Source organism: Podarcis erhardii, assembly GCF_964252035.2.
Source record: "Podarcis erhardii genome assembly, chromosome: 2".
Classification (NCBI taxonomy): domain Eukaryota; kingdom Metazoa; phylum Chordata; class Lepidosauria; order Squamata; family Lacertidae; genus Podarcis; species Podarcis erhardii.
The window spans coordinates 11,055,910-11,082,670 of record NC_138498.1 but is presented as its reverse complement, the minus strand read 5'-3'; the positions used below and the strand labels follow the sequence as shown (position 1 = coordinate 11,082,670).

At 48.0% G+C, this 26,761-nt stretch overlaps 1 protein-coding gene across 10 annotated transcripts in view; it reads right to left on the bottom strand.

Annotated features, from left to right (window-relative positions):
* Nucleotides 1-26,761, bottom strand: part of ZNF385A (zinc finger protein 385A) — a 214,061-nt gene that overhangs the window by 72,702 nt on the left and 114,598 nt on the right. For 4 of the 10 annotated variants that reach the window (XM_081848984.1, XM_081848980.1, XM_081848985.1 and 1 more), the window contains exon 2: nucleotides 22,057-22,241. The exons of 1 other annotated variant lie outside the window; for it this stretch is intronic. In XM_081848984.1, coding sequence (XP_081705110.1) covers nucleotides 22,057-22,241 — 185 coding nt within the window. Of the gene's footprint in view, nucleotides 1-777; nucleotides 1,068-22,056; nucleotides 22,242-24,610; nucleotides 24,634-26,761 lie in introns of those variants that run through there. 5 more of the 10 variants (XM_081848986.1, XM_081848983.1, XM_081848987.1 and 2 more) reach the window with 5 other exon arrangements.

Genomic DNA, 26,761 nt, shown 5'->3' with positions numbered 1-26,761 from the left:
TAAAGGGACCTCTGACCGTTAAGTCCAGTCATCAACGACTCTGGGGTTGCGGCGCTCATCTCACTTTATTGGCCAAGGGAGCCGGTGTACAGCTTCTGGGTCATGTGGCCAGCATGACTAAGCTGCTTCTGGCGAACCAGAGCAGTGCACGGAAATGATGTTTACCTTCCCGCCAGAGCGGTACCTATTTATCTACTTGAACTTGACGTGCTTTCAAACTGCTAAATTGGCAGGAGCAGGGACCGAGCAACAGGGGCTCACCCCGTTGCGGGGATTCGAACCGCTGAATTTCTGATTGGCAAGTCCTAGACTCTGTGGTTTAACCCACAGCACCACCCGCATCCCCCAAGAACGAATAGGACATCATATAATAATATACTACCACAACTATCACCAAGGAGCAATTGCTGGGAGAAAACACAGGAATCTTGATACCCAGACTAGAATCTCCCCACCCCAAAAAAATCCAACCTCTGAATATGAGTTACGAGGACTCACTAGTGGGGCGCTGCTGCTGGCTTGCTTACCGTCTTCCCAAAGGCATCTAGCCGGCCACTGCGAGAACAGAACCCAGAACTCCTTGTCTGCTACTGGAGTAACACACCTCTCCCAGGAATGCAGAATGGATCTGGAGTTCTCAAAATATGCCCACCACCCTGCGTGAGCTCCACATCCGAATAGCCCTTTTAACTGCCTGACACCCTTCCAGGCAGCTGAAACTGACCACACCACCCACCCTCTCTGTCCCACCATTCAGAAGATGCTCCGGTGCCCTACCTTCCATTCATCCATCTTCCTGCCTTCCCCCAAAATGTTTGCTCTCAAGCCAGGTTTGCAGTGCTGTACAAAGGACAGGCAGCGGCAGCAGCTCTCTGCAAACCTGACGCTCCCCACTCCGGGGTCCATAAACCCAGGGGCATGAGCACAGGCGTCGGCTTCATTCAAACGCTTTAGCAGGAGCCGGGCAAAGCGAGAGGCTCCTGTGAACTCTGGGATTTGGAACGGCCAGCACAATCAATTCGGCAGAGAGCAAAGCTAGCCTGGGGACAGTTCCCAGGGACTCCCGCCTGCTTCTCTTTGATACTCTGCTGTGAAAGCAAGTAGCATGTTCTCTTACTACACGTACACACACACACACACACACGCCTGGAGAGCTCCTCCCCAGAAGCAGCTGCATGCCCAAGAGCTCCTTGTTGTGAAAGAAGATTTTCCAGGCAGGGAAGCATGTCTCATTATTAGATGCCTTTGGGCTCCCCAAACTTTGCAAGATGATCCTAGGAGAGCTGGCAGCCAGCAATCTCCCACCCCGCTCCTTCCCAAACCTCATCCCCTGTCATGACAAGCGAGCAAGCAAGGATGGCGATTGTCTCAGTCTGCCTGCGCTTGGCTGCAGGCAGCCTGCGGTATCTATTCTGGAGCACAGAGCTGGCACCCGCTGGGTGGGGATGTAACTGCATCTTGTCATGACATCCAACAAGCAGAAACCCCGCGTTCAGCAGATAACAGCTCAAAATAATACCCAAGCCATAAATAGCCCCTGTGGTCTTAGCATCTGACCCTGTGGGCGGCCCAGGACAAGAGGTAAGGACTTTTTTTTTCTTTCTTTCACTTTTTCTTTTTTAAACCTTCCTGGACTTGAGAAAGGAACAGGCCCCTGGGGTGGTAAACCTGTGACACTTCAGAACGCAGGTGAGGGCTCACGTGACGGGAAAAAAAATAGTCCTGGCACATAGTAAACTAGCATGTCAGGGAAAAGGGGTGGCTGGAGCCCTGCTCCCTAATATGATAGTTTTCTATCATGCAGGTGTGTGTGTGTGTAGAGGAAATCAGTCATGTGAGCCTTTTCCTGTAGCTTGAAGTGGTAAAGCCCAGAGACACATACAGTAGTTTGTAGTAAGGTTGTGAGCTAAGTCACAGATGCACACCTCACTCCAGTCAACCTCAGGAATTGTCCCTCCCTCTTCAGGGAGAGGGGAGAGGTTCCACCACAAAGGTGTGTGTGTGTGTGTGTGTGTGTGTGTGTGTGTGTATATATATATATATATATTTGCTTTCGTAGATTTTCACGGGTACAGGAATGCAGGTTTTGGTGTCCTCGGGTGTCTTCCCGTGTAAAAGTTGGGGTGTCTAGGCGACGTTTCGACGAGGTCTCACTCGTCATCTTCAGGCTGGTGCTTTCGGCTTCTTGTTACTGGAACAGAGCAGGATCTCAGTGTTTGAGTTCCTATAAATACTGTAGAGGGGGTGTGGTGTATAGCCTCCAATGTTCTGGGCAGAGAGGAAGTTCCCAGGCTAGTGTGCCTTTTCTTCTTTTGTTCCTTAATTACTTGAGAGATATCTTGAGTGATTTCTTGAGTGATATCCTGAGTACCGCTTGCCAGACATCTGGAAATTAGCCCTCCCCACAAAAACTGACACCAGATCCAGAGGCACACAGAACGCCAACACCAATCAACCACACCAGACCCAAACCCAGACCCTCTCCACAGATGAATTACAGACACCATCCAGTAGCCAATCCATGGTGGCACCTCCGGATGCTGCACCCCCCTGCAATCCCTACACAGATCTGGCTGACACAAGCCACAAAACCACAGCTCGCCCCTATACACGAAGCCAAGCCAGAGCACAACTAAGTACAGTACAGCCATCTTCTCATGAAAACTCTTCACAAAGTTCAAGAGGTCAAGACACAAAGACTTTAACAACTAATCCACACCTAATGACCCACCTAAGTGGTACTCAGGATATCACTCAAGAAATCACTCAAGATATCTCTCAAGTAATTAAGGAACAAAAGAAGAAAAGGCACACTAGCCTGGGAACTTCCTCTCTGCCCAGAACATTGGAGGCTATACACCACACCCCCTCTACAGTATTTATAGGAACTCAAACACTGAGATCCTGCTCTGTTCCAGTAACAAGAAGCCGAAAGCACCAGCCTGAAAATGACGAGTGAGACCTCGTCGAAACGTCGCCTAGACACCCCAACTTTTACACGGGAAGACACCCGAGGACACCAAAACCTGCATATATATATATATATATATATATATATATATATATATGATGACACCCAAGCTCCTCTGTGTTCCCAAACCGCCACGGTCTGCTTTTCCAAACATCATCCATTGAGCATTCTCACACCAGTTTCACAACATGTCCCGCCTGAATACACAGTGTACCTTCTAGAACTAAAAGACTTGATGCATGAGGAAGACAGTGTAAAGGAGGTTTTTTAAAAAAAGATAGGGTGGGAATGACAAAATAGTGGCATTCTGCAGCCTGGGAACTTGAATTCCCAGCTTCGAAGAGGAGCAAAACCTCGTAGGGAGCATCTATCGCAGAAGGAGATTAATAGATTGGAAACTGAGAGTCTATTACTAGGTGAAGACCAGGGTTTGTGTTCTAAAGGCTTCTGGGTATTTACTGTGTATACCTAAGAGAAAGCAAGGGGGAGACAGGCTGGAAGCTGGTCATCTCGTTTTCAGTTTTGGGAGAGGTGTAGTACCCAGTGGGAACTAAGTTTCTGCAATGCCAAAATGCACTTCTACAATTGGAGGTGCACCTGAAAAGGTTTACTTGGAATATCAGGAGCAGGAACTACCCATCCTCAAAGGAGCTCACCCTCTTGTGTTCCCATCCAAATCACTGTTGTGAGCTTGCCTTCTGGATGAAAAGTGGTGTCTCCAGAGCAGTGACTCATACAGAGAGATGCAACATATAGTTTACTCTGAAGGCGAAAAACTGCTGCAGTTCTAGCACAAGAGATCTGATCTCTCCCTAAGCAGAGAAGCAACAAATCATGCTGAGATGCAGCGGCAGCCTCCTCAACGCAGAATTCATTCTCAAATAAATTTATCACTGGGCACAATTCGGGAATTACTAGGTGTGGATGTGTGTCAAGAGAGCCAGGCCTCCTGGGAAGTATTGGGTGGAGCAAACCAGGATTCCTTGGTTCTGCCTTTAAATATGGAAAATATTTTGACATTTGACATCCTTCCGCAGGGCCTGCAAGATGGAGCTGTTCCGCCAGGCCTTTGGTCAGCGTTCAGTCTGATTCATTTTCTCTTTGTATAAGTACAAGCATGAAAGAGGTTTCCCAGCCCGCTCACAGGTCCTTATAATATCAGTGAAAACAGTTGGTCCTGGCGAGTATTAACCACTTTCAATTTTAACCTGAGGATTGTCATTTGTCCAGTTTTAACTTTAACTTTAATTTATTTGAACTAATTTTGGGATGCATTTTAATCAACTGATTGCTTGTTGTTATGCATATTGTATTATCTATATGATGTTAGCCGCTCTGAGCTCGACTCCGGCCAGGTAGGGTGGGGTACAAATAAATTATTATTATTATTATTATTATTATTATTTATTATTATTATTAGGATCTACTGTTGGGAGGTACAGCCTAGCTTGGGAGCCAGACTCGCCTTGCCTTGGGAGATAACAAATATCTATCAGTGACTCTAGCACTACAAGGGTGAGATAAGGAAGGGAAATCAAGACTCTTTGGCTCAATTATGAAAACCTTTCCAGGAGAAAATGAAACAGGGTCCATACAGGTTGTAGGGGTTAGAAGTCAAGTTCCCTATTAGGTTTTTACCTCTGCCATTTTCTTTCTCTCTCTCCTCTCTCTGCTGCCTGGCCAGAGCATCATGAGATTGAACATTTTAAAATGCCAGGGATGAAAATGAACCAGAATTGGCAGGCCGTGGGGGGGGGGGGGGAATCAAGCATCAATGAAGAATAGTGGCAGGAAAGCCTGCTTCAGCATTCTGTGTGCAAAACCACAATCGGAAGAAGACGGGGTTGTTGTTCTTAGTAAGCAGGGCTGTTGGGGTCTCACAGCTCATCAGCCACTAAGGCTGTGTACGCGTTAACATCTTAAAACGCAGCTAGGTTGTTCTTTTTTTCTAAATGTGGATCCCAAATTGGGTTGCGGGGGGCTGCAATGCATCAAATCACACTATTTCATAAGAACCAATGGGATAGAAAAGGACTGTGGCTAATGTCCTGCAGAAACTGCTTCCCAAACAAGCTGTGGGAGAGCTCGGGTTGGAGAGGGAACAGAAGAGCGTAAACAGCCTAAGTTGGATCATGGAGGTTGTAACTTAGGATCTGCACGTGTTCTGTGCACACAGCACAACATTTTGATTACTGGCTGTTTGGCACAGTCAGGCCATGACTAGGATTGAGCATAAAGGCACCTGTTTTGCTTTGGAAGCCAGGCACAAAATACTGTAGCTGACAGATAATTCACAAAAGCACCCACAGTCGAAATGCTTTGACTGGAGTCAGAGTGAAACTCAGAGAGGTGCGGCTGCTACTATCCTCCCTGTTTCAAAAGATCTACCACCACCCCCCCCCCCCCCGCAAATACATTATCCAGGATTTAGTAGGACTTTTTGCGGGTGTATGCCACAACTCGTCACTGGTGAAATATTAGCGGTGGTTTTTCTACTGGACCACCTACAAATTATTCTGCTTTCTTGGTTGTTCCCTGGTGCTTTCCTAATGTTCTTGCGTGTTTGCTGCCTGGAGCGGCAGTTGCACCGCAGTGCAACAAAGGGGGGGGGGGCAAAAGAAACCCGGATCTGTGGTAGTATAGAAAGTTACAGGGTTTCCGCTGGATGTGACACGAGGTGAACTGATTGGAAAGAGCAGCACCCTGAAACCTTTGCAGGCTCAAACAGTATTGAAAACAGAGGTGGGACGTGTTACTGCTCCGTACCATGAGAAGCACAGATCATGAACACACAATGAAAATGACATGTGGAGGGGCCCCCCAACGCTAAAACTCCAGACTGCCACCAGTTATCTACAGAGGGGGGCAGTAGTGTATCCTGTGACAGAGGGCCAAGAGGCTCTTGGGCTGTAACCCCAAACCCTGGGAAGGCAGGGGACAGGGAACCTGGTTAGCTCAGCTGGTTAAAGCCTGGTGCTGATAATGCCAAGGCTGCAGGTTCGATCCCCATGTAGGGTAGCTACATACGTATTCCTGCATTGCAGAGGGTTGGACTAAATGATCCTCAGGCTCCCTTCCAACTCTACAATTCCATGATCCTAAGTAGGCTGGACTGCAAACCCCCCCCCCCCGCCCACTGGTCCACATCTGGAGGACCACAAGTGCTTCAACCCAGGCTGAGACTAGATGAAAGAACCAGGGGTGGCAAAACTGGGTCAAATGGATTTCAACAGATAACTAGCTAACCAGGAGACCCTTTCCTGCTCAGAAGGAAGCAATGCTACCTAGTGGGTAGAGCACCCCCTGGTTTTTCCCCAAGGCAGTGGTCTGAGGGTCCTTTTACCTGACTGTGGAGGGAGGAGAAATCCCAAGAGAAAATGGAGACGACCCCCCCCCCGCTCTGCAGAGGGATGGTGATTAAATGGTGAGGGGGGTTATGACACGGCTTCTCCCTCTTCCAAGCATCCCTGCTTACAAACTCTGCTCCCCGTCTCGGAAAGCAACGGAGGGAGGCAAGAGGCGGGGGGAAACGGAGTCAGCGCAAGCTGGGAGAGGAGAACCGACTCCGGAGTGCAGAGGCTGGCGGTGTTTTTGCATTTCCAGGGAAGCGGTGCAGCTGAAATGGACCAGAGTGCGCGCAGTGTGGGGGGGGGTAACTTATTCCGTAGCCCCCGCCGCCGCCACCTACCTCTAGAAGCCCCTCTCCCCCGCACTTCGGATCTCTCGCGCCGCAACCCCCCCCCCCAAGCCGCTTAATCCGGATCAGGGCAGGCGCCTCTCTTACCCCGTGCAGCTTCAGTGCGCGCTGCCCGCAGCGGCCGAATCCCCCGGCGCATCCCGGCAGCCAGCGGAGAGAGTGCGAGCCGGGCGCCCGCCTCCCTTTCCCGGCTGGGGAGGAGCGAGCGAAGGGGACTCCCTCTTTCCCTCCCCCACCCCGGGGCCGGACAAGCCCTGCCGCCCCGAGAGCCGGCGGGCGACGGGAGGGGAGAATGGATGGGACCCCCGTCGCCCCGGCTAGAAGGGGGCGCCCTCGGGAATTCTCCCCTTCTGAATCTCCTTCCCACGGAATCGCCAGGTGATCTATTAGTGATCTCCTTTTCCAACTCCACTAGGCAGGAACTGCTTTGAACCAAGCTCTCAGCCCCGGGACCCTATCTATCTGCAGCGCTATGGAAGACAAGAGCAGTGGCGTAGCGTGGGTTGTCAGCACCCGGGGCAAGGCAAGTAATTTGCGCCCCCTAACCCAGTGGCGTAGCGTGGGGGGTGCAGGGGGGGCCGGCCGCACCAGGCGCAACATCTGGGGTTAGGGCAAATCCACGGGTTTGGGGGCGCAAATCCACGGGTTTGGGGGCGCAAATTACTTGCCTTGCCCCGGGTGCTCACAACCCACGCTACGCCACTGCCCTAACCCGTGGATTTGCGCCCCCTAACCCGTGGATTTGCGCCCCCTAACCCTAACCCCCAGATGTTGCGCCCAGTGCGGCTGGCCCCTCCTGCACCCCCTCGCTACGCCACTGGACAGGAGTGTTTCTAAGAGAGTGCAGAGTGCACTTCCGTCCGCCCCGGACACGGGGCAGCTCTGATCAAATGGGGTTAATAAAATCCTAAAGAATATCATCATCATCAACAACAACCTTTATTACGGTCCAGAGACCCAACAAATCGTTACAAAGCAATACACAATTCATACAGCCTACCTCCAGGTTAAACAAGCATTTTGTTCAGAATAAAGGGCTCACTGGTTCTTGGAACCACCAATAAAAACTTTGCCACTGCTATGTTCTAGCGTTTGTCCAGTCTTCCAATAGGAACCTGACATAGTGAGCCTCTGATTTTCCCGGGAAAGGTACCAGCAAGGGTAATCTCAGTTCAGCCCTGGCTTGCTCATATTTTGCACAGTGCAACAAAATATGTTTTATGGCATCGATGTCTTGAGCACACGAGCAAAGTCTGTCCTGGTAGGAAACTCCTAAAGAATAAGTAGTATTTGTGCCATGCAGAAAATATTCCACAAGCAACTCTGCTCCTAGGACGCCCCCTCCAATACCCCAATCTCAGAAATATATGAGAAGCAGCCCAGGTATTAGAAACTCATCTCAATATTATAGCTGGGAAACAGTGGCTTAAATAAGACAGTGTAATGTTTTGAGATCCTTATTTTCTCAGCTCATATTCTTTTCTGCCCATCTGTAATGAGCCCCAGAGGCTATTTTCAGTGCCAGTACTTTAGCATTGTAACATGGGCAGTAACCGGAGGTCACTGAGCATGTACAGAGCATTTTCCCTTCACCAGTGCCAGTGAGATCGAGGCTATATGCATCTACAATAAGTATCTCATTCAACTTCTGAGTAGGCATGCACAGCAGCCAGTGACCCAAAACCTTTGCCCCAAAACCTTTGCAGGTGCCAAGGATACTGAAAACGGGATTGTGTGGAACTGCCCCCCCCCCATACCATCACAAGCACAAATCATAATGAATGCACAATAAGAAGGGAATCTGGAAAGACCCTTACATATGGTTCCCAGGTTGTACCCTATCCATACAAGATATATCGTTAAATACAGAATAAAAAATAAAAATGCATTCCATAGGTTGGGGCCTGGCAACCCTATTTAGAAAAGGTTCACAGCCTTTGATGCTACCATGACTATCACCTCTAGCAGTCAAGCACTTTTAGGTCCATTTTACAGATGCGGAACTGATCAGAACAGTAACATGCAAGATAGATGCTTCCAAGATTATGGAATTTTTACATGTGCACAGACTCGGGGGTACGAGAATGAAGTGTGCTTTCAGTTTCAACTTGTGGGGTGCTGGGGGAGGAAATGTGCCTCAGATATTAGAGTTGACAAGTAGTAATACTTTGGGTATTTGGAATTCCTAAAAGGACTGGCCCGGCGCAGATGAATTGCTTCCCTTCTCCTTGTGACTAGCTTGAGGAAAAGGAAAGACTGTGGAGTTAAGAAAGAGTTTTTGGTTACCGATTCCCCATCTGCAATCTGAAGAAGTATATGATCCATTAGCAAGTCTACTACCTCCACTGTTGCCTGCATTTAAAAGTCCAGACTTATTTCACATTAGGGAGAGAGAGAGGGAGAGAGAAAGAGAGAGAGAGGGAGAGAGAAAGAGAGAGAGAAACTGGGCATCTTTCTTTTAGCAGGCAAACTGCTTAAGGTATTTGTGCTACAAGGAGAGTTAAGTGACTTGAGTTAGCAAATCACTTTAAAAAAAGCGAAAACAATTCAAACCCTAAAAGGGAGAGAGAGAGAGACAGAGAGAGAACCCTTTCAGTGTAAACATTTTCACCTGAATGTGATTGGCAGGCGGGCTTCAAAGGACCATTGCACAAGCACCAATCATTTCACTGGAACCAGCTGTTGGAGCATTACTGAAAAGAGGAGCAGTCAACTCAGATGCAAAGATGGGCAAGCCATGTGCGCTCTGCAACAGGTGCAACCAGAACAGGGTGATTGGAAGAAACCCAGCTCCTTACTGAATATACACCCCAAAAGGTGTGGCAGGGAGGAGGAGGAGAGGGCTGCCACAATCTTTGGTGTAAGAAGACGGCACATTGTGCACCAGAGAGAGGGAGGGAGGGAGAGATCCCACCCCCCCACCCCGCTTTCCATCTGTGAAATGTTGGGAGGATGTTTGCAGTCCTTGGGACAAGATACGTTTGTGACATGTGGCACTGTAGCAACAATCTCGTGAGGCATCTTCCATGCACCTAGGAGAGACACTTAATACGCATGGAACAGCTAATCCACACCACATCGGATCTGCATAAGCACAGCAGGCTCCTCCCCCTTCGCTGGTATCTCATTACCGGGGATTTCACAAACATCCAAAGCTCCCAAAGGATTTCTTATCCCAAGTGAAGGCTGGGTGAGTGGGGGCCATAGAACCACACTTTCCCAAACTGAGCGACTTCCCTGCTCCCTGCTGCCAAAACCTTTTAGCAGCATAAGCATTCTGCGCGTAGAAATTAAACAGGTGAAACTTATCCTGTCCCTTATGATAGATGCCAGGAAGAGATTAACCTGGAGCATTTCTACCTTCTAGACAGCTGTTAAAGGCGCTAAAGACCTGCCAGGAATAAAAATACCAATGAAAATAATTTCACTCAATAGGTGACCAGTGTGCAAGGCAGACAATGGGAGCCAATGGGCAGATCCATCCTCTCTGTTGGTACCTTGCAGTGTCTAAAAGTGTGGTTCTTAAACTTGGGTCCCCAGTTGTTGTTGGACTAGAGCTCCCATCACCCCCAGTTTGAGGTAAAGGTAAAGGGACCCCTGACCATTAGGTCCAGTTGTGGCCGACTCTGGGGTTGCGGCGCTCATCTCGCTTTACTGGCCGAGGGAGCCGGCGTACAGCTTCCAGGTCATGTGGCCAGCATGACGAAGCCGTTTCTGGCGAACCAGAGCAGCGCACGGAAACACCGTTTACCTTCCCGCCAGAGCGGTAGCTATTTATCTACTTGCACTTTGACGTGCTTTCAAACTGCTAGGTTGGCAGGAGCAGGGACCGAGAAACGGGAGCTCACCCCGTCGCAGGGATTCGAACAGCCAACCTTCTGATCAGCAAGTCCTAAGCTCTGTGGTTTAACCCACAGCGCCACCCGCGTCCCTCCACTCTGAGAAACACGGGTGTAAAACATGCACAGGGAACCTGTTGGACTCCAACTCCCATCAGCCCCAGCCAGCACCCAGGGGTGATGGGAGCTGTAGTTCAACAAACATCTGGAGGGCCACAGCTTACCCATCCATGGGTTTACTTGCATGAATATTTTTTATTTAAGGCATGTAGATATCTATTGCCAGTTGCCCTGGGAGTAGAGAGCATCCTCTGCCAAGAGCCAAAGGAACAAGGACTGCTATGGCAGTTAAGGAGCTATATCTGAGGATAAAGACCACAGCTTAGTGTTAGAGCATCTGATTTGCATTCTGAAGGTCTCAGGTTCATACCCAGCATCTCCAGATAAGGACTCCATCCTAAAGCCCCAGTCAGTGTAGAAAATACTGAGCAAGAGGGACCAATGGTCTAAAGCAGTTTCCTCTATTCCTACCCAAGCAAGAAGACCAACAAGGAAAGACCAGAAGAGCTGCAAATGGGTATAAAGGCAAGTTTGTTCTAGTCTTGCCATTTTTTACTTTGTAAGCTTGAAGGCAGGGCCTCTCTGTCTGTGCACTATTTTGGGAGATGGTATCTGGTATGAAAAGCAGGATAAAAATATAATTAAATCTCAGGATTGGGCACTTGATCAGTCAGGAAAGATATAGCCTATCAACTGGTCCAATAATGGCCAAGAATTTAAAGTATTGTTCTTGTTCTAATAAATGTTAATGCTTAATCACCAACAGACACTTGTAATAACTTGTAATGTTTCGTTGCAATTTTTTAAAACTTAAACAGAATTAAGGTAAGGGTTTGTTTTTTAAGAAAATAAAAATGTGAGCAATGTGACTGACCTTCTCTTTGTCTTTCATCCCAGAACACTAGTTTCACATTTTATTTTTTTAAAAAAAGCAAAATAAAAGAAATTATCATTTCAACACAGCCTTCAAGACGTTACGCAACGTAACAGCAGGCCAATTCTGCAAACATCATGTATTCAAAGAATATTGATAATACTGGGCTGGTCAATTGAACAGCATGCCAACCCTAATATATCAGGCCTTGCTCATGCCAGCATCTGTTTCATCTTAAAAGTCAGGAGTTGAATCCAGGAAATGTGCTTCCCAAGAAGAGTGAATTATCCACAGAACATAGCGGAGGCATTGTTGCAGCCCCTCTTCCATGCATACTATTTACACACATACTGGGGGCTCCCAAAGACCACTGCTCCATTAACTCAAGGGTGGTGGTGTTGATCTTGTTGTTGTTGTTGTTGTTGTTGTTGTTGTTGTTGTTGTTGTTGTTGTTGTTGTTGTAGTAGCAGCAAGATAAGGTACCGTATTTTTCACTCTATAGGATGCACCCGACCATAGGACGCACCTTGTTTTAGAGGGGGAGAACAAGAAAAAAAATTCTCTCCCTCTCTGTGCAGCACCCCTTCAGTGAAGCGGCAGGAGAAACGGAGCCCCTTCCATTTCTCCTCCCACTTCGCTGAAGGAGCGCTGTGCAGAGAGGGAAAGCTGCGCAGCGCCTCTCCAGCGAAGCAAAGCCAGGAGAGTGAGAGGGTTCGGTGCGCACCGACCCCTCTCGCTCTCCAGGCTTCAGCGAAAGCAACGCGAAGCCTCCGGAGCACAGCGGGAGCGCTCCCACTGCGCTTCGGAGGCTTCGTGTTGCTATCGCTGAAGCCATGGAGCCTGCATTCGCTCCATAAGATGCACACACATTTCCCCTTACTTTTTAGGAGGGAAAAAGTGTGTCTTACGGAGCGAAAAATACGGTATTTGCTGCCCTGCGGAGAACGATTCTGGGTGAGGCCGCTTCCAGACTCTGAAGCAGAGGTGGAGAAAATGTGGGCCTAAATGGACACCTTCCAACCCCAACCAGCATGGTCAATGGTCAGGGATTATTAGTCATGGTCCAAGGACAACAAAATCCTTCTTCACCACTGCTCTTAGGGGTCAAAGGCAGTGTGGAAGCTGTTTTCAGGAAGGGAAGCAAGAAGGAAGGAAGCAATGAAGGCAGGAGGGAGAACAGAAGAGTTTTGAGATGGTGACAGCTTGGAAGCGAGATTGGACGGGCCAGAAGGTTAATTCATCTTGGAAAAACGTTTCATCTTTGGGGAGAGCCAAGAGCAATTTTGAGAAAGTCTGTTTTTCTGTGCAAAGAGTACCGAAGTCTGTGTGCTCTGGTACTCTCTGGAATAAAGCAACGATATTCCCCGGAGGGGATGGGGAATAGAAGAAGCTGGGGTGAAAGTCACTAAAACAGAGCACCAAAGATTCTTTGGCTAGTCCTGCCCCAGGACATCCTGATCTCCGCCCACCTTAAGTGTAGGGTTATTTGGGGCCAAACTTCATGTTACTGAAAAGATCCATGGTTAGATTTTCTGTCATGTTTATTTTTACTTAATGCAGCTGTGCGGAGGGGAGGCATTTGAAATATTATCTCTGCTTCAATCAGCCCCCTCTCCCCAAATCCTAGCCCAAAGCTGCCATTAGATGATATCTGATTCCCCCCCCCCTCCTCGCTTTTGCAGGGACTAATTAGCATTTTGCTAGGGAAGAGAAGATTTAGATGGAGGAAATTGTCAAGAAGAAAACAGTGCTGCCCCCTCCTCCAGCTCCAAAAAAATATCATAATGCCCCATCTCTCCATGGTTGCATTTAAATAACAATCACAATAAAAACACTACTCTGGGAGATCTCAATTGTGGATTATTTGCTTAATGTGCAGCCTGGCCCACAGGGTTCCACCTGGGATTATTTTGACCTGGGGAAGCAAGTGACGAGAGAGAAAATGGAGGGCTCCTTGGCTTTTGCCAACGTGGGTGTTACACAGTATTGGAAACTCAGATACAGTGAGGGGGGAAAGTATTTGATCCCCTGCTAAATTTGCCCATTTGCCCTCTGACGAAGAAATGACCAGTCCATAATTTTATGGTAGTGGCGCCCGCCCTGTGGAACGCCCTCCCATCAGATGTGAAGGAAATAAGCAGCTATTTTATCTTTAAAATACATCTGAAGGCAGCCCTGTTTAGGGAAGTTTTTAATATTTAATGCTGTATTGTTTTTAACACTCGATTGGGAGCCGCCCAGAGTGGCTGGGGAAATTCAGCCAGATTGGCGGGGTATAAATAAATAAATTTATTTTTATATGGTAGGTTATTGTAGCTGTAAATAATCTAATCACCAAATGGCACCTTTAACCTAGGCTGCGGTCACCACAATGGAATGTGTAGCACTGTTCTCCGCCCCCTAAGCGATTGTTGTTGTTGCTGTTATTTCCATTTCTATTACCACCGTATATTTTAAAGAACAAATTTCAATGTGGTTTACAACACAGTGTACAAAACATCACACAAAATGTTACAAAACATCACACAAAACAATCCAGAATAAAACTAATTCAAGCTTCAATCAAAATATTTCAGGTCCTTCTCTAAGTGACATTTTGTTCTCCCAAGTTGCCAGGCTGGCATCTAGAGATCTCCACGCGGTCACAACTGGACCCTTGGATAGTATGTTTTGTTTTAATTTTGAATAAAAATATATATATTAAAAAAGCAACAACAATTGGACCCACGTCAGTTGCAAAACGCACCTGGCGCCTGGCTAATTTCAAACACTGCTGGTCTTACAAGCAATGTCTTAAAAATCAAGCCAATATAAATTCCAGAAAATATATCTATTGCAGGCCCTTTTCACTGTGAGGTTATTAGAGGCATGTCAATTTCATTCTCAGGCAGGAATTCAGGACAAACAGGAAACCCAGCAGGGTGGGCGCCTTGCAGCCTAATTTCATATGACACGGAACCCGACTGCACGTGGACAGCTAGCAGGAGAGAAAACAGTACAAAAGGGGGTGGCGAGAGAAGCAAAGGGGGGCACCCAACTCACGTTTGACTCTTTCTCACTGCTCACCGCGGGTTGCGGCAGCTCTCAAAGGATTACCTTGGAGGGAATGTGGGCCTCAGCAGGGAAAAAAGGAAAGTTTTTCCACCCCTGAGTTAAACGCTGACCTCTCACAGTGAAGAGTCATCAGTGGGGCTCTTAATAATTGAGGTCTTAAGTGGCCTACTTAACAGCAGGCAAGTGTGGTTTTCTGCATCAGGTGAAGCGTGGCATCCCCTATAAAACCTGTGAAAGTTTTAGTCATCTTTAGGAGGACTGTATGGCCGTGCCATGGGGAGCCCCAAGTGTATGTGTGGTTTAAATACAAAGGGGGGGGGGAAGGCTCCCATCCTTTAACAGCACAGATCCGCTCCACTTCCCAGTGGGGAGGAGTTGCGGTGGACCGCGTGGCCCCCCACTCCCCGCTGGGGGCGGGGGACTTTGTCCCCCATTGCCTGGGGGATCCTGGTCACGCCAGAGCCCGGCCAGCCAATCCGCTGGCTGCGGGAGCCATGGCCGGAGCCGTTTAAATGGAGGAGCGAGCCAGAGGACTTCCTCTTTGGCTCGCTTCCTCAATCACCCGCCCTCCCTCCCTATTTTGCAGGTTAGGCAATGACCTTGCTATGGACTTCGGTTGGTCGCCTTGGTTGTCCGAGGGGCCTGGTAGGAATTTTTCCACTTGGCAAATTGGCACTGGCCACTTGGTTTTCGCCTACTTGGTTTTCATCTAGGAGGTTGGTCTAGATGACCCTCGTGGTCTCTTCCACTTCTATGAAAATACCTCGTAGCAATCGTCACAATCTGAAGAAGTGTGCATGCACACGAAAGTTCATACCAAGAACTGACTTAGTTGGTCTTTAAGGTGCTACTGGAAGGAATTTGTTTTGTTTTGACTATGGCAGACCAACACGGCTACCTATCTGTAACTGTCACAACTTTGTTAGGGTTGCGGTTAGGCATTGTTTGACCTTGTGTGGGGGAGGGGAGGTGTGGCCATCACCTGCCCCTCCATGCTTAAGGGTATTCCATTAAAGGAATCCGGGGGTGTTGATCTTGTCTGAAGCCTGTTCGGGGGCTAGGGCCATGCCACAACCCTGACGGGAACACCAGGGGGAGCTTGAGTTGGTCTGCAACGACAGGGCTCCCCCTACCGGTAGCTTACCCTTACTGGACTTCCTGCACAATGGGCAGGAGTCCGATATAGTCAGGTCCAATCAATGCATAAGCCAATACAGCTCACATTCTGTAATTTCAATAAAGTTGTGGCCAAAATTTGCCCAATAACATAAACCTAATATCTGTGTCCTTGTGTGAATTTTTCCAACGAGGGGGTGGCTGCGGGGTCTCAACACACGACATGGGCCAAATGTGCGATGGCTTGTATTTCTGGATTTCATGCATTTGTGCCTTTAAGGATAGAGGTATCTGGAGTGTAAGTTACCAGTGCGGCTGTTTTTCCAGTCCCAGTGCTCTAGTGACAAGGGAAGCAGCCTTTGCAAGAATCCTCTCTTGCAAGCATTTCTTAAAAACCAAGGGTCTGGGAAATCTGAATATCACAACCAGATTCTTCAGAAGGAGGAGGAAAATGTAAACCTTGGGAACTCAGAGATGGGGGGAAGAATGTCAGAACAGGCCAAAGCTCAAGAAGAACAGAATGGCCAGAGACACTTGGTATTGTTCTTGATGGCTTATCTAATTTTAAAGACATGTTCATTGTATATCATGCAAGCTTTGGAGCTGCTCTGGATTCAGTTTACCCCTTAGCCTCAATTCCTTTAAAACCAAGTGCTTTGGGGGACAGAGACGCGGGTGGTGCTGTGGGTTAAACCACAGAGCCTAGGACTTGCCGATCAGAAGGTTGGCGGTTCAAATCCCCGCGACCGGGGGGGGGGGGCTCCCGTTGTTCGGTCCCAGCTCCTGCCCACCTAGCAGTTCGAAAGCAATTCACCAGTGCAAGTAGATAAATAGGTACTGCTCCGACGGGAAGGTAAATGGCGTTTCCGTGCGCTGCTCTGGTTCGCCAGAAGCGGCTTAGTCATGCTGGCCACATGACCTGGAAGCTGTACGCTGGCTCCCTCGGCCAATAAAGCAAGATGAGTGGCGCAACCCCAGAGTCGGCCTAGATTGGTCTGGGATAGGCAGAGACAGGCAGAGACAGACAGATTTTCTGTGGCATCACCAACCTGGTATAGGGGAAGGCAAGGGTGATGATCAATGTTTGAAAGGGAAAGCAAGATTGTAAGTAGGAATGTTATCCCACACATTTAAAGCCAGGCCAAATGGTCAAATCTGGATTTCAAAAGGTGGGTTCCCACATTACGGTTTGAAATTTTACCCCCACCCCCACCCAAAAAAACCCATCATGCCAGCTCAGTGCAGTAAAACATGGCTGGAAATTGCAGTAAAATTCCATGTAGCGCTAAGGAGACTGTTCTATCAGCACAAGCTTTTCTGCTTTCCGATGCAAGCTTACTCTCCAGGTGGCACAATGGGTCAGTGCACCTGACTGTTAACCAAAAGGTTGGAGGTTCGAGCCCAGGCCTGGGGCAGGATTCCTGCATTGAAGAGAGTTGGACTAGACGGTCCTCAGGGTCGTTTCCAATTCTGCGATTCTTTGAGTCCTATGACTCTGTAACTATCTCCCCTCCCCTCTCCTCCCCTGCACCTGCACCCTGTTTTGAGGGATTTCCTAACCCTCCTGAATGGATTTGGAGGACACAGCGGGAAGAGGGGCAAACCCCACTGCACTAGCGGGAGTCCTTATGCAGGCTTCTGTGAGCAGAACGAGGTAGTTGAAAACCTCCCTAGTGGGAGAGGCGGAAGCATAAAAAGGATTGGAATGATTCTTTTGTGAAATCGCTTTGAGATATTTGATAGGAAGCAGTTCACAAACGAAAGCAAATCAAGTCGAAAAATAAACCGTCAACAATCCATCTTAGCAAAGTGACAAGAGTAACGATGTGGGGAATGTGTTTCGTTGGATTGTTTGGAGTTTCCTTGACGTGGGTGGGGAAGATCAGTTTGCAACTAGGAGATCCTGGGTTCAAATCCATGCAGAACACAAAGCAGCAGCCTCAACCTGACATACAGTCTCAAGGTTATTGTGAAGGTAAAGACAATCAGGGGAGTCCTCCAGGACCACAGCTCTCATCATCCCTGGCCACTGGCTATGCTGGCTGAGGCTGATGGGAAATGGAGTCTGACTACATACGGAGGGCACTCCTTGAGTGGCAGGTGTGGAAGAGAATTCATTAAAAAGTTTACCTTCTCCACATTGCAGAGCTAAGCAACTCTACTATTTGCTTATACTGCTGCAAGAGAATTTGCTGCCCTGCACAGCGGGGTCCTGACTCTCTAAGGGGGACTCAGCCTGGGACAGATGGCCCTCCTGTTGCTTCTCATTTCCCAAGTATAAAGTCATCGCTGCCTGGACATCCGCCATTCCAGACAGATATGTCTGGAGAGCACCCACCATCCCAGCAGGGACATACAAGGGCTGTGGCTCCCCCTGCAGACAGCTGCCTGGCAACACAGGAAGGAAACCCACTTCTTCCTTATTCTTGTACTTTTAATACATAAAAGGCTGAACTGGACCCCCAGCTCCTAAACCAGGTTGCTGAAGAGCTGCAGAACAGTGAGAACAATCTGCAGTGGGAGAAGCAGCAGTTTAACCCTTTACCCAATTCAAAACACCTTCCCTTGCAATGTAGCAAATGTGCATTCTAGGAGGGGTTTGGAGGGGGGAGAAGGGGGGAATGTCAACCAAGAAAAGGGTTAATGGCCCACCTGCTGCTTCTCTGCTGCAAACCTTGCTCCCTCTGCCAGCGCTTCCTGGAATTAAAGCTTTAGGTATAGTCTAGCAGGGTTTCAGCCTGCTGATTGCAGGCTGCAGACCTAATCTCTCTCTCTCAATCTATCGCTGTCCCTATTTCTAACTCTATCCAGATGTGATTTTGGAAGGAAGGTAGATGGGATCAAAATAAACCCCCAAGTCACTCTAAAGCAGGGGTCAGCAAACTTTTTCAGCAGGGGGCCGGTCCACTGTCCCTCAGACCTTGTGGGGGGGCCGGGCTATATTTTTTGGGGGGAAATAATGAACAAATTCCTATGCCCCACAAATAACCCAGAGATGCATTTCAAATAAAAGCACACATTCTACTCATGTAAAAACACCAGGCAGGCCCCACAAATAACCCAGAGATGCATTTTAAATAAAAGGAACACATTCTACTATGTAAAAACACACTGATTCTCGGACCATCCGCAGGCTGGATTTAGATGGCAATTGGGCCGGATCCGGCCCCTGGGCCTTAGTTTGCCTACCCATGCTCTCTTGCCTTCCCTGCAATCATGCAGTACAGCTTTCAGAGGGGTAGCAGTGCTAGGTTCTTGTAGCTAAAACCACCTAAAGGTTTGTGCACCTTCAAAGACTAATAAATTCAGGGTACCAGTAATTCTAAACTGCAGCTATGTGTATGACCCAGATCGAACGCTGCTCCCATGTCTTCTCTACCAGCACTATTATAGGACTCAGCAATGTCATCTGCAACACCAGGAGTTCATTTGTCTGCACATCTTTCAACAAGATATATGTCGTCATCTGCCAACAAAGTCCTTCTACAGGCCCATTTCTATGCAAAAGTTTAAATGGCAATATTGAGAAACCAGTGGAGGAATATTTCAACTTCCCAGGCCACTTTGTATCTGACCATACTGGGACAAAGGACCTTCAAAGGAAGACTGCAGCATGAAACTGCTGAATTGTAATTCCTCAAGAGGTTCCGTGCTATCGCTAGCGGATTGAATCAGCACAATCACACTGCTTACGTTAATGGGCTTACCAATGCCAGGATGCCTGTGCTATCGTCACATCTGTGCCTGCCTGTTTGTTTTGTGAATGGCCACTATTAAGGATATAATCATCACCATCTGTACCCTCTGCTACACTTCCTTTCCTTCTGACCGCACTGATTACAATTATACACACCCATATTCCTGCAGCTCGGAATAACACTCCATGCATCTGATTAAGTGGATTGTAGTCCAAGAAAGCTTATTCCATTAAAAAGAAAAATAGCCTTTAGGGAGCCAGTAGCCAGTACAGCTTCTCATCTCTCTCTCTCTCTCTCTCTCTCTCTCTCTCTCTCTCTCTCTCCAGCAGAGGTCACTCCAACATAGGCAAAGAGACCAAATGACTAAACAGACCATCACCAGCTGAGAATACCTGCCTCCCTCCATGCAGGAATGGGAATGGAGTCACTGCAAAAGAGCCTGATTACTGCTCTTTAACACATACACACGTCTTGGTTCCTAACCAATGACCTGAGCACAATCACTGATCTCCAGCTGCCCCCCGAGATGGAGATGAGAACTCTCCACAAGGCGGCAAATCATTACTAGGCATGCTCACATGGTACTTCGTATCTTAAAGGCCAGGCACACATGCAGTGAAGAGGAGGCTGCCCTCAAAGGTGTACAGCAGGGACGAGGAACCGGTGGTCTTCCATCAGCCCCAGTCAATGGCCAATGGTCAGAGATGATGGGAGTTGTAGTCCAGCAACATCTGGTGGTGGTGGGGAAACAGCTTCCCCATTCCTGGCATACAAGTTGAGGTGGTCTGGTGGGCAAAAGATTCCCTCAGGCTCCCTTCCAGCTCTACAGTTCTGTGATGCACCACGCATGCGGTGGATCTGATCTCCTCAACCCACATACATTAAAGGCTATGTTCCTTCATGAGAGCCAGCGTGGTGTACAGGTTCAGAGCGGTGGACTCGTAATCTGGTGAACCGGGTTCGATTCCCCACTCCTCCACATGCAGCTGCTGGGTGACCTTGGGCCAGTCACACTTCTCTGAAGTTTCTCAGCCCCACTCACCTCACAGAGTGTTTGTTGTGGGGGAGAAAGGGAAAGCAGAATGTTAGCCGCTTTGAGACTCCTTCGGGTAGTGATAAAGCGGGATATCAAATCCAAACTACTCTTCTTCTTCTTCTTCTTCTTCTTCTTCTTCTTCTTCTTCTTCTTCTTCTTTTTCACCACCTATTTGTGGTACCAACCTGCCATTACAGTGGTACCTCGGTTTAAGAACAGTCCGGTCTAAGAACGATTTGGTTTACAAACTCCGCAAAACCGGAAATAAGTGTCCTGGTTTGAGAACTTTACCTCGGTCTAAGAATGGAATCTGAACGGTGGAAGGGCACCGGCGGCAGGAGAACTCATTAGGGAAAGTGCGCCCTCAGTTTAAGAATGGTTTTGGTTTAAGAACGGACTTCCGGAACGGATTAAGTTCGTAAACCGAGGTACCACTGTATTATTATTTTTTACTAGCCTGACAAGACAAACTGAAAAACTAGCAAACTTCCAAAGCCAGCAAAACTCCCAAGCAAGGCTAGTGAGTCCCAATTTCCCTACAGAACCTGACCCCCAACAACTTGCTGGAGCCTACCCATTTTTCTGCTGCAGCAGTGAGTGGGCAGAGAGGCAGGAGACCATTGACCGAGTGGCAAGATGCTTTGGAGTGCATGTAAACACTTGACCAGCCAGTTGTCCTCCCTCTGCCCGCCCCCCCCCACTCCAGCAGAAGCATGATGGTTAATTTCAGGGTCATGGGTGGTAGCCCCACGTTGGGCAAAATATTCCTGCACTGCCGCAGTTCAGACTAGATGACCCTTGTGGTCCCTTCCAACTGTGCAGTTCTATGATTTGAGATCTCTTGGGATTTATGGAGATGTGGTCTGCAGCCTCCTTAAGTGATCCATTTGAAGCGTGTGCTTAAAGCAGGCATAGCTAGCTTCCCTGGCCGGGGTCTGCGTTCAGATCTCCCCTGGAGGCTGATCCATTCGGCTCGCCCACCAACCCCAGCGTGGCCCCCAGCCAGCCCCCACCTGACTGCCTTCAGAACATGGTCTGATAAAGCTAAGGTTGCAGCTTCGATCCCCGTATGGGACAGTAATTATTATTAATGTATTATTAAAAATACATTAAAATATCACACATTGAAAACTTCCCTGAACAGGGCTGCCTTCAGATGTCTTCTAAATGTTAGGTAGTTATTTATCTCTTTGACATCTGATGGGAGGGCGTTCCACAGGGCGGGTGCCACTACCAAAAAGGCCCTCTGCCTGGTTCCCTGTAGCTTTGCTTCTCGCAATGAGGGAACCGCCAGAAGGCCCTCAGCACTGGACCTCAGCGTCCGGGCAGAATGATGGGGGTGGAGACACTCCTTCAAGTATACTGGGCCGAGGCCGTTCAGATATACTGGGCCGAGGTGCATATTCCTGCATTGCAGGGTTTGGAGTAGATGACCCTCAGGGTCCCTTCAACTCTATGATACAACCTGCCACGAGCTCTCTGGCGCCACCTACTGTTGATCTCCCTGCCTTCCACCCTACCAGTCCCAAATGGGCCCCAGCCACCACTCGTCTCCAGGGCTAACGTAACCCCTCCCGCACCCTCATCTGTGAGCCCTGGGTGCCTCACCTGGCATTCCCAGGGGCCAGGTGTCCAGGTCAAAGCCCCTTTCTCTGGTGGGGGCAGAGGAAGAGAAGAAGGAAAGGAGGAGGAGTTATACAAACAGTCCTACCCGAGCCTGTACCTCCTGGGCCGGAAGCAGCCACGGCCTTACCGTGTTGAAACCTGCGAAGAGGCCCACGGCCGGCTGCGCCTCCATAGGGAACGACAGGAAGGGCTTGAGATCGAGGGGTTGCTGCATCATGGCAGGTGGTGGGCGCAGGATGGCCGGGATTGGGCCCGCCCGGCTCAGGCTGCCTAGGCAAGGAGAGACAAGGGGAAAGCATCAACAGTTTGCCCTGTGATGTGGGCGATGCAGAGGGTCAGGGTAAAGGGCAGAGGAAAAGAGACTAGGACCAAATTATTTTAAACTTGCACAAATTTTACACACGAAAAGGACTTTCTCAAAGAGACTTGCGGAGTATATAAAAAAAAATGCAGTAACAACAATCCATGAAAGCAGCAGCAAGGAATGCAAATGAAAGCTTAGGGTGAACAAGAGCAAAAATGAATGGTTGAAGATTTAAATCAAGCTATTATCAGCAACGCTGGACATTTCCAAAGAACACAATACAGTAACTGGTTGTTGCACATATCAATATCTCAGGGCCTCACATTTCAAATCTGCAGAAAACTCATCTCAGACTATGCGTTTCAGATCCGAGCTTGAATTCAACAGTATTATAAATTTGGGGAGTGGGTTTGGACTAAAGAAATCTTTTCAAGTTAAACACAGATTTTGAAGGGTTTTGGTGGGAGGTTTTTTTATGTTCCTTTGCAGCATAGATGAGATTGGCCCATTTTATTCTCACGCACCCCAATCTTGCAAAGTAGATTATGTCAAGACAGGGGGGGGGGGGCTTCCACATGTCAGTTTACTGTGGACTCAGTGCTGCTCATATTCAGCACATAAACACACAAATCCTGTCTAAACAGCAGCTCCAGATTAAACGGGTAAAATATAGGATGGCATTTTGACAAGGACAAGTTTGTGTGTGGACACTGTGCAGAACTTGCGTGCCCAATCAGCACCAAGTCCACAATAAATTGCTGTGGGAAAACACTCAGAGAGAGATACCCAAGTGGACTTCATACTATTTAAACCCTGGGTCTACCCAATGGTGTCCAACATACTGTTCACTACATTACAGCATGCTGAACTGAGCACACACGTGCTAGCTATGTGTTTCATGCACATATCTGTCCAAAGAAACCAGCAGCATAAATGAGAGAGTTGAGTTTGCAGATTTGCACACCTGATAAATTAGGCCTAGGCACTGGTGTCCTGTGGCATGCTAGCTGGTTGTACCTGTCAACCGCTACTGTCACAAGCAAAAGTAGGTTCCAGAAATACAAGCGGGTTACTCTTGTGGGTGGTAAGTGGATCCCAGGAATCAAACCCTGCATTTGCCTAGAACAGTCAAGATATTCATTGCCAACTTGCTGGCCAAGGCTTATAGAAACTGACATGAAAGATATCCCAGAACAGCCAAAATAAGAGAACCTAATGACTGTTCTGTGGAAGAATGGAAGCCCTATTCGGATTAAAGAAATACTCTAGCATGATGAACTCGTGAGCAGGATTTGAACTATGAGCAACAGAAGGAATGAGAGATTATTGTATTGTTGTTATGGTATAGGGCTTAGGATTTGCCAATCAGAAGGACGGCGGTTCGAATCCCCACGACGGAGTGAGCTCCCCTTCCTCGGTCCCTGCTCCTGCCAACCTAGCAGTTCAAAAGCACGTCAAAGTGCAAGTAGATAAATGGTACCGCTCCGGCGGGAAGGTAAACTGCATTTCCATGCGCTGCTCTGGTTCGCCAGAAGCGGCTTAGTCATGCTGGCCACATGACCCGGAAGCTGCACGCCGGCTCCCTCAGCCAATAAAGCAAGATGAGCACCGCAACCCCAGAGTCGGACACGACTGGACCTAATGGTCAGGGGTCCCTTTACCCTTTACCTTTACTAGGGTGCAGCAGAGGGGGAGAAATAAAAACGCCATGGAAAACAGGGTGGGAAGTCAACAGAACAAAACAAAAAAATTTTATGTATTGGAGTGTATATGTTAAACTTTTGAAAGTTGCAAAAATAATTGAATTAAAAAGGAAACTATGGCCCTCCAGTTGTTGTTGGGTTTCCAGTTCCCATCAGACCCAAGAAGCATGCATGGCCAGTTGTCAGAGAAGATGGGAAATGATGTCCAGCAACATCAAGAGCCTGAAAGGTTTGCTATCTCTGTTCTAGGGATTCTTCTAGCAAGCACACTCAGCCATGCTCCCCAGCGCAGTGAGTCTTGGGGCTATGACTGATAAGTCCTTGCACATGGCAAACGGGTTGGCTTGGGGGCCATAAACTTACCTTGCAGCTTTACACAAAAGGGTGCAAATCTGCAGCACACACGTGGAGCACAGCAGCAAACTATATAGTTAGGGATGTGTGTTGAACTGGTCCAGCCCGCCTAGAGCCAGATAGCCAATGGAAACACTGCAAAATATCTGACATCTGTGGAGTTTCCGCCCCAAAAAAGGCTTCTGCATGGGCATGCGTATTCCCTCCACCACCACAATCACACCGCCAAAAAAAACAAAGAAAAAAAGCTGTTTCTCTCTCCCTCCTCGATTGCTTACATAACCATTTGTGCAGCCAGCCGTCAGTCCTGGAAAGTTCAGTGGTAATTGCACATCATCTAGTTGCCACTGTAAAGGCGGAAAAGAGCAACAGTGAAACTGGCATTCTTTCGCTCCCCGCTCTGCACTAAGCTGGGAGATGCCTTTTCACTGTGGAGGTGAAATTGGAAAGGGGTCTTGAGGTGAGCAGAAGAGGAATTGGTCAGTTTTGCCAGCGCTCTTTGCAGCCTCTGTAGGCAAATCCCCAAACTTGTACAAGGTGTTGCACATCCATTGCGACTTGCTGGGTGCCCTCTGCAACATATTTATACTGATAAGGACCCCTACAAAGTCACAAGGGAAGATTTTCTATTTCCCCAAAGCCTTGGTGTGCTTGGATGTGTCCTCCTAGAGCTTAATTCAGTGATGAAGCAAAGCAGCAGAATGTATTAAGTAAAACACAACTGTGACGCCGCAAGGAGAGAGAGAAATCAGACCCAGACATTCACTGGTCCGTGGTTTTTGGGCCGTTTCCAACAGCAAGGTCATGAACAATCTCACAATGGAGAAGGAAGTGGATCATTACAGTATTGTGCAAGGGGGTTGCAAGAGGGCTAAGATTTGAGCTTATTTGAGCCAGAGAATAATTTGAGAAATGGGATGGTTTGCTGGGGTGGGGTGTTAAAGCCTGCATCAGCTGCAAAATTCAAGCTTTGTCAGAGTTTCAGGTTTCATTTTTGTAAAGCAAGTTTCTAGACCTTATGGCTGCAAATATATAAGTGTATATTTAAATTATATGTATGTATATATGGCAAGAAGCCTGCTAACCGTGTGATCCGGTACATGCCTACTTAGAAGTAAGCACTGCTGAGTTCAGTGAGGCTTACACAGCCTAAATCTCAGAAGTAAAAGAGGTAGCTGAGTAAGTTTTAATAACAGGATATCATTGCCCTTCATAGTTCCCACCTCTACATACCCCACCCCATAACTAACAAACCAGAATACGTAATGAAGGATAGTGAATAAAATAAAATGCAGAATAAGTAAGGCAGTCTGCAAAAGTTTGCATAATATATACAGGTTGCAAAATTCAGCTTCTCTGGATGCAGAACTTGGATTTGCCTGGGTGCATAACTGGTTTACGTCTGTATGACACCCAGTCCTGGGTACACACTTGTACAGATGTTATAATATATACCAATGCAGCACATTTATGCAAATCAAGTGAAGCTGCAGAACAGCTGCAAGTATTAAATGATTAATTGCTGTGTTTATATCAACCACAAGCTTAACATGCAGGTGAAAAGTCCCCACCGTCAACACACTGCCAGATCAGCGGGGCTGACAATAAGGACACTCTGGCATTACGCACTTTCATAAGGGCTCATCTCTATCCGGAAGGGGCCGACACCATCCTCGCTGTTCCACCTTTAATGTTAAACCAGTCCTCACACCCAACTTTGCCTTCTGGCCTCTGTAAAGAGTGGCAGATAGCTGAACACAGCAAAACAGTAATATAAAATTATGACGCTCCCTTCAAAAGCCTCAAAAGGGCTTCCGAGTATACAAACGAACTTAAATGCAAGTGATTGATTGACCGATTGCTTAAAAGCCAGACAGTTAATCGATTTGGAACAAAAAACCTTTGCTTCGGATGAGAGGCCTAACTTGCATATGATATATCAATGTGCTTATTCGCCACGCAGAATGAAGGCTTCTCTTGCTCTGAGCACAAACAGAACTGACATTTGTTAGGCCTGAATCCATAGAGAATGTCCATCGTTCTTGCTACTGGACTTTCACAGCTGTGGCTTTGACTCCAAAGCTGCTCCCCTCACCTTAGGGGCTTACAGCGCCTGCTGAACTGATGTGCTACACAGCCTGGGAATGACAGTGTGAGAGCAAGTGGGCTGCTAAACTGGTTTGCTGCCTGTCCTGGTCATTCAGAGACAAAGCAAACAAGAACAAGGCAAACTGTCATGTGTGGACTGTCTAGGCATACCACAACTGATCAGTATACCCTGCAAATGTCCCTATTTCTCAGGGACAGCTCCGGATTTACAGATGCCATCCCGGTTTCTGAAATGATCCCAGAATGTCCTGCTTTTCGTTGTTGTTGTTGTTGTTGTTGTTGTTGTTGTTGTTTAGTCGAGTCCTACTCTTTGTGACCCC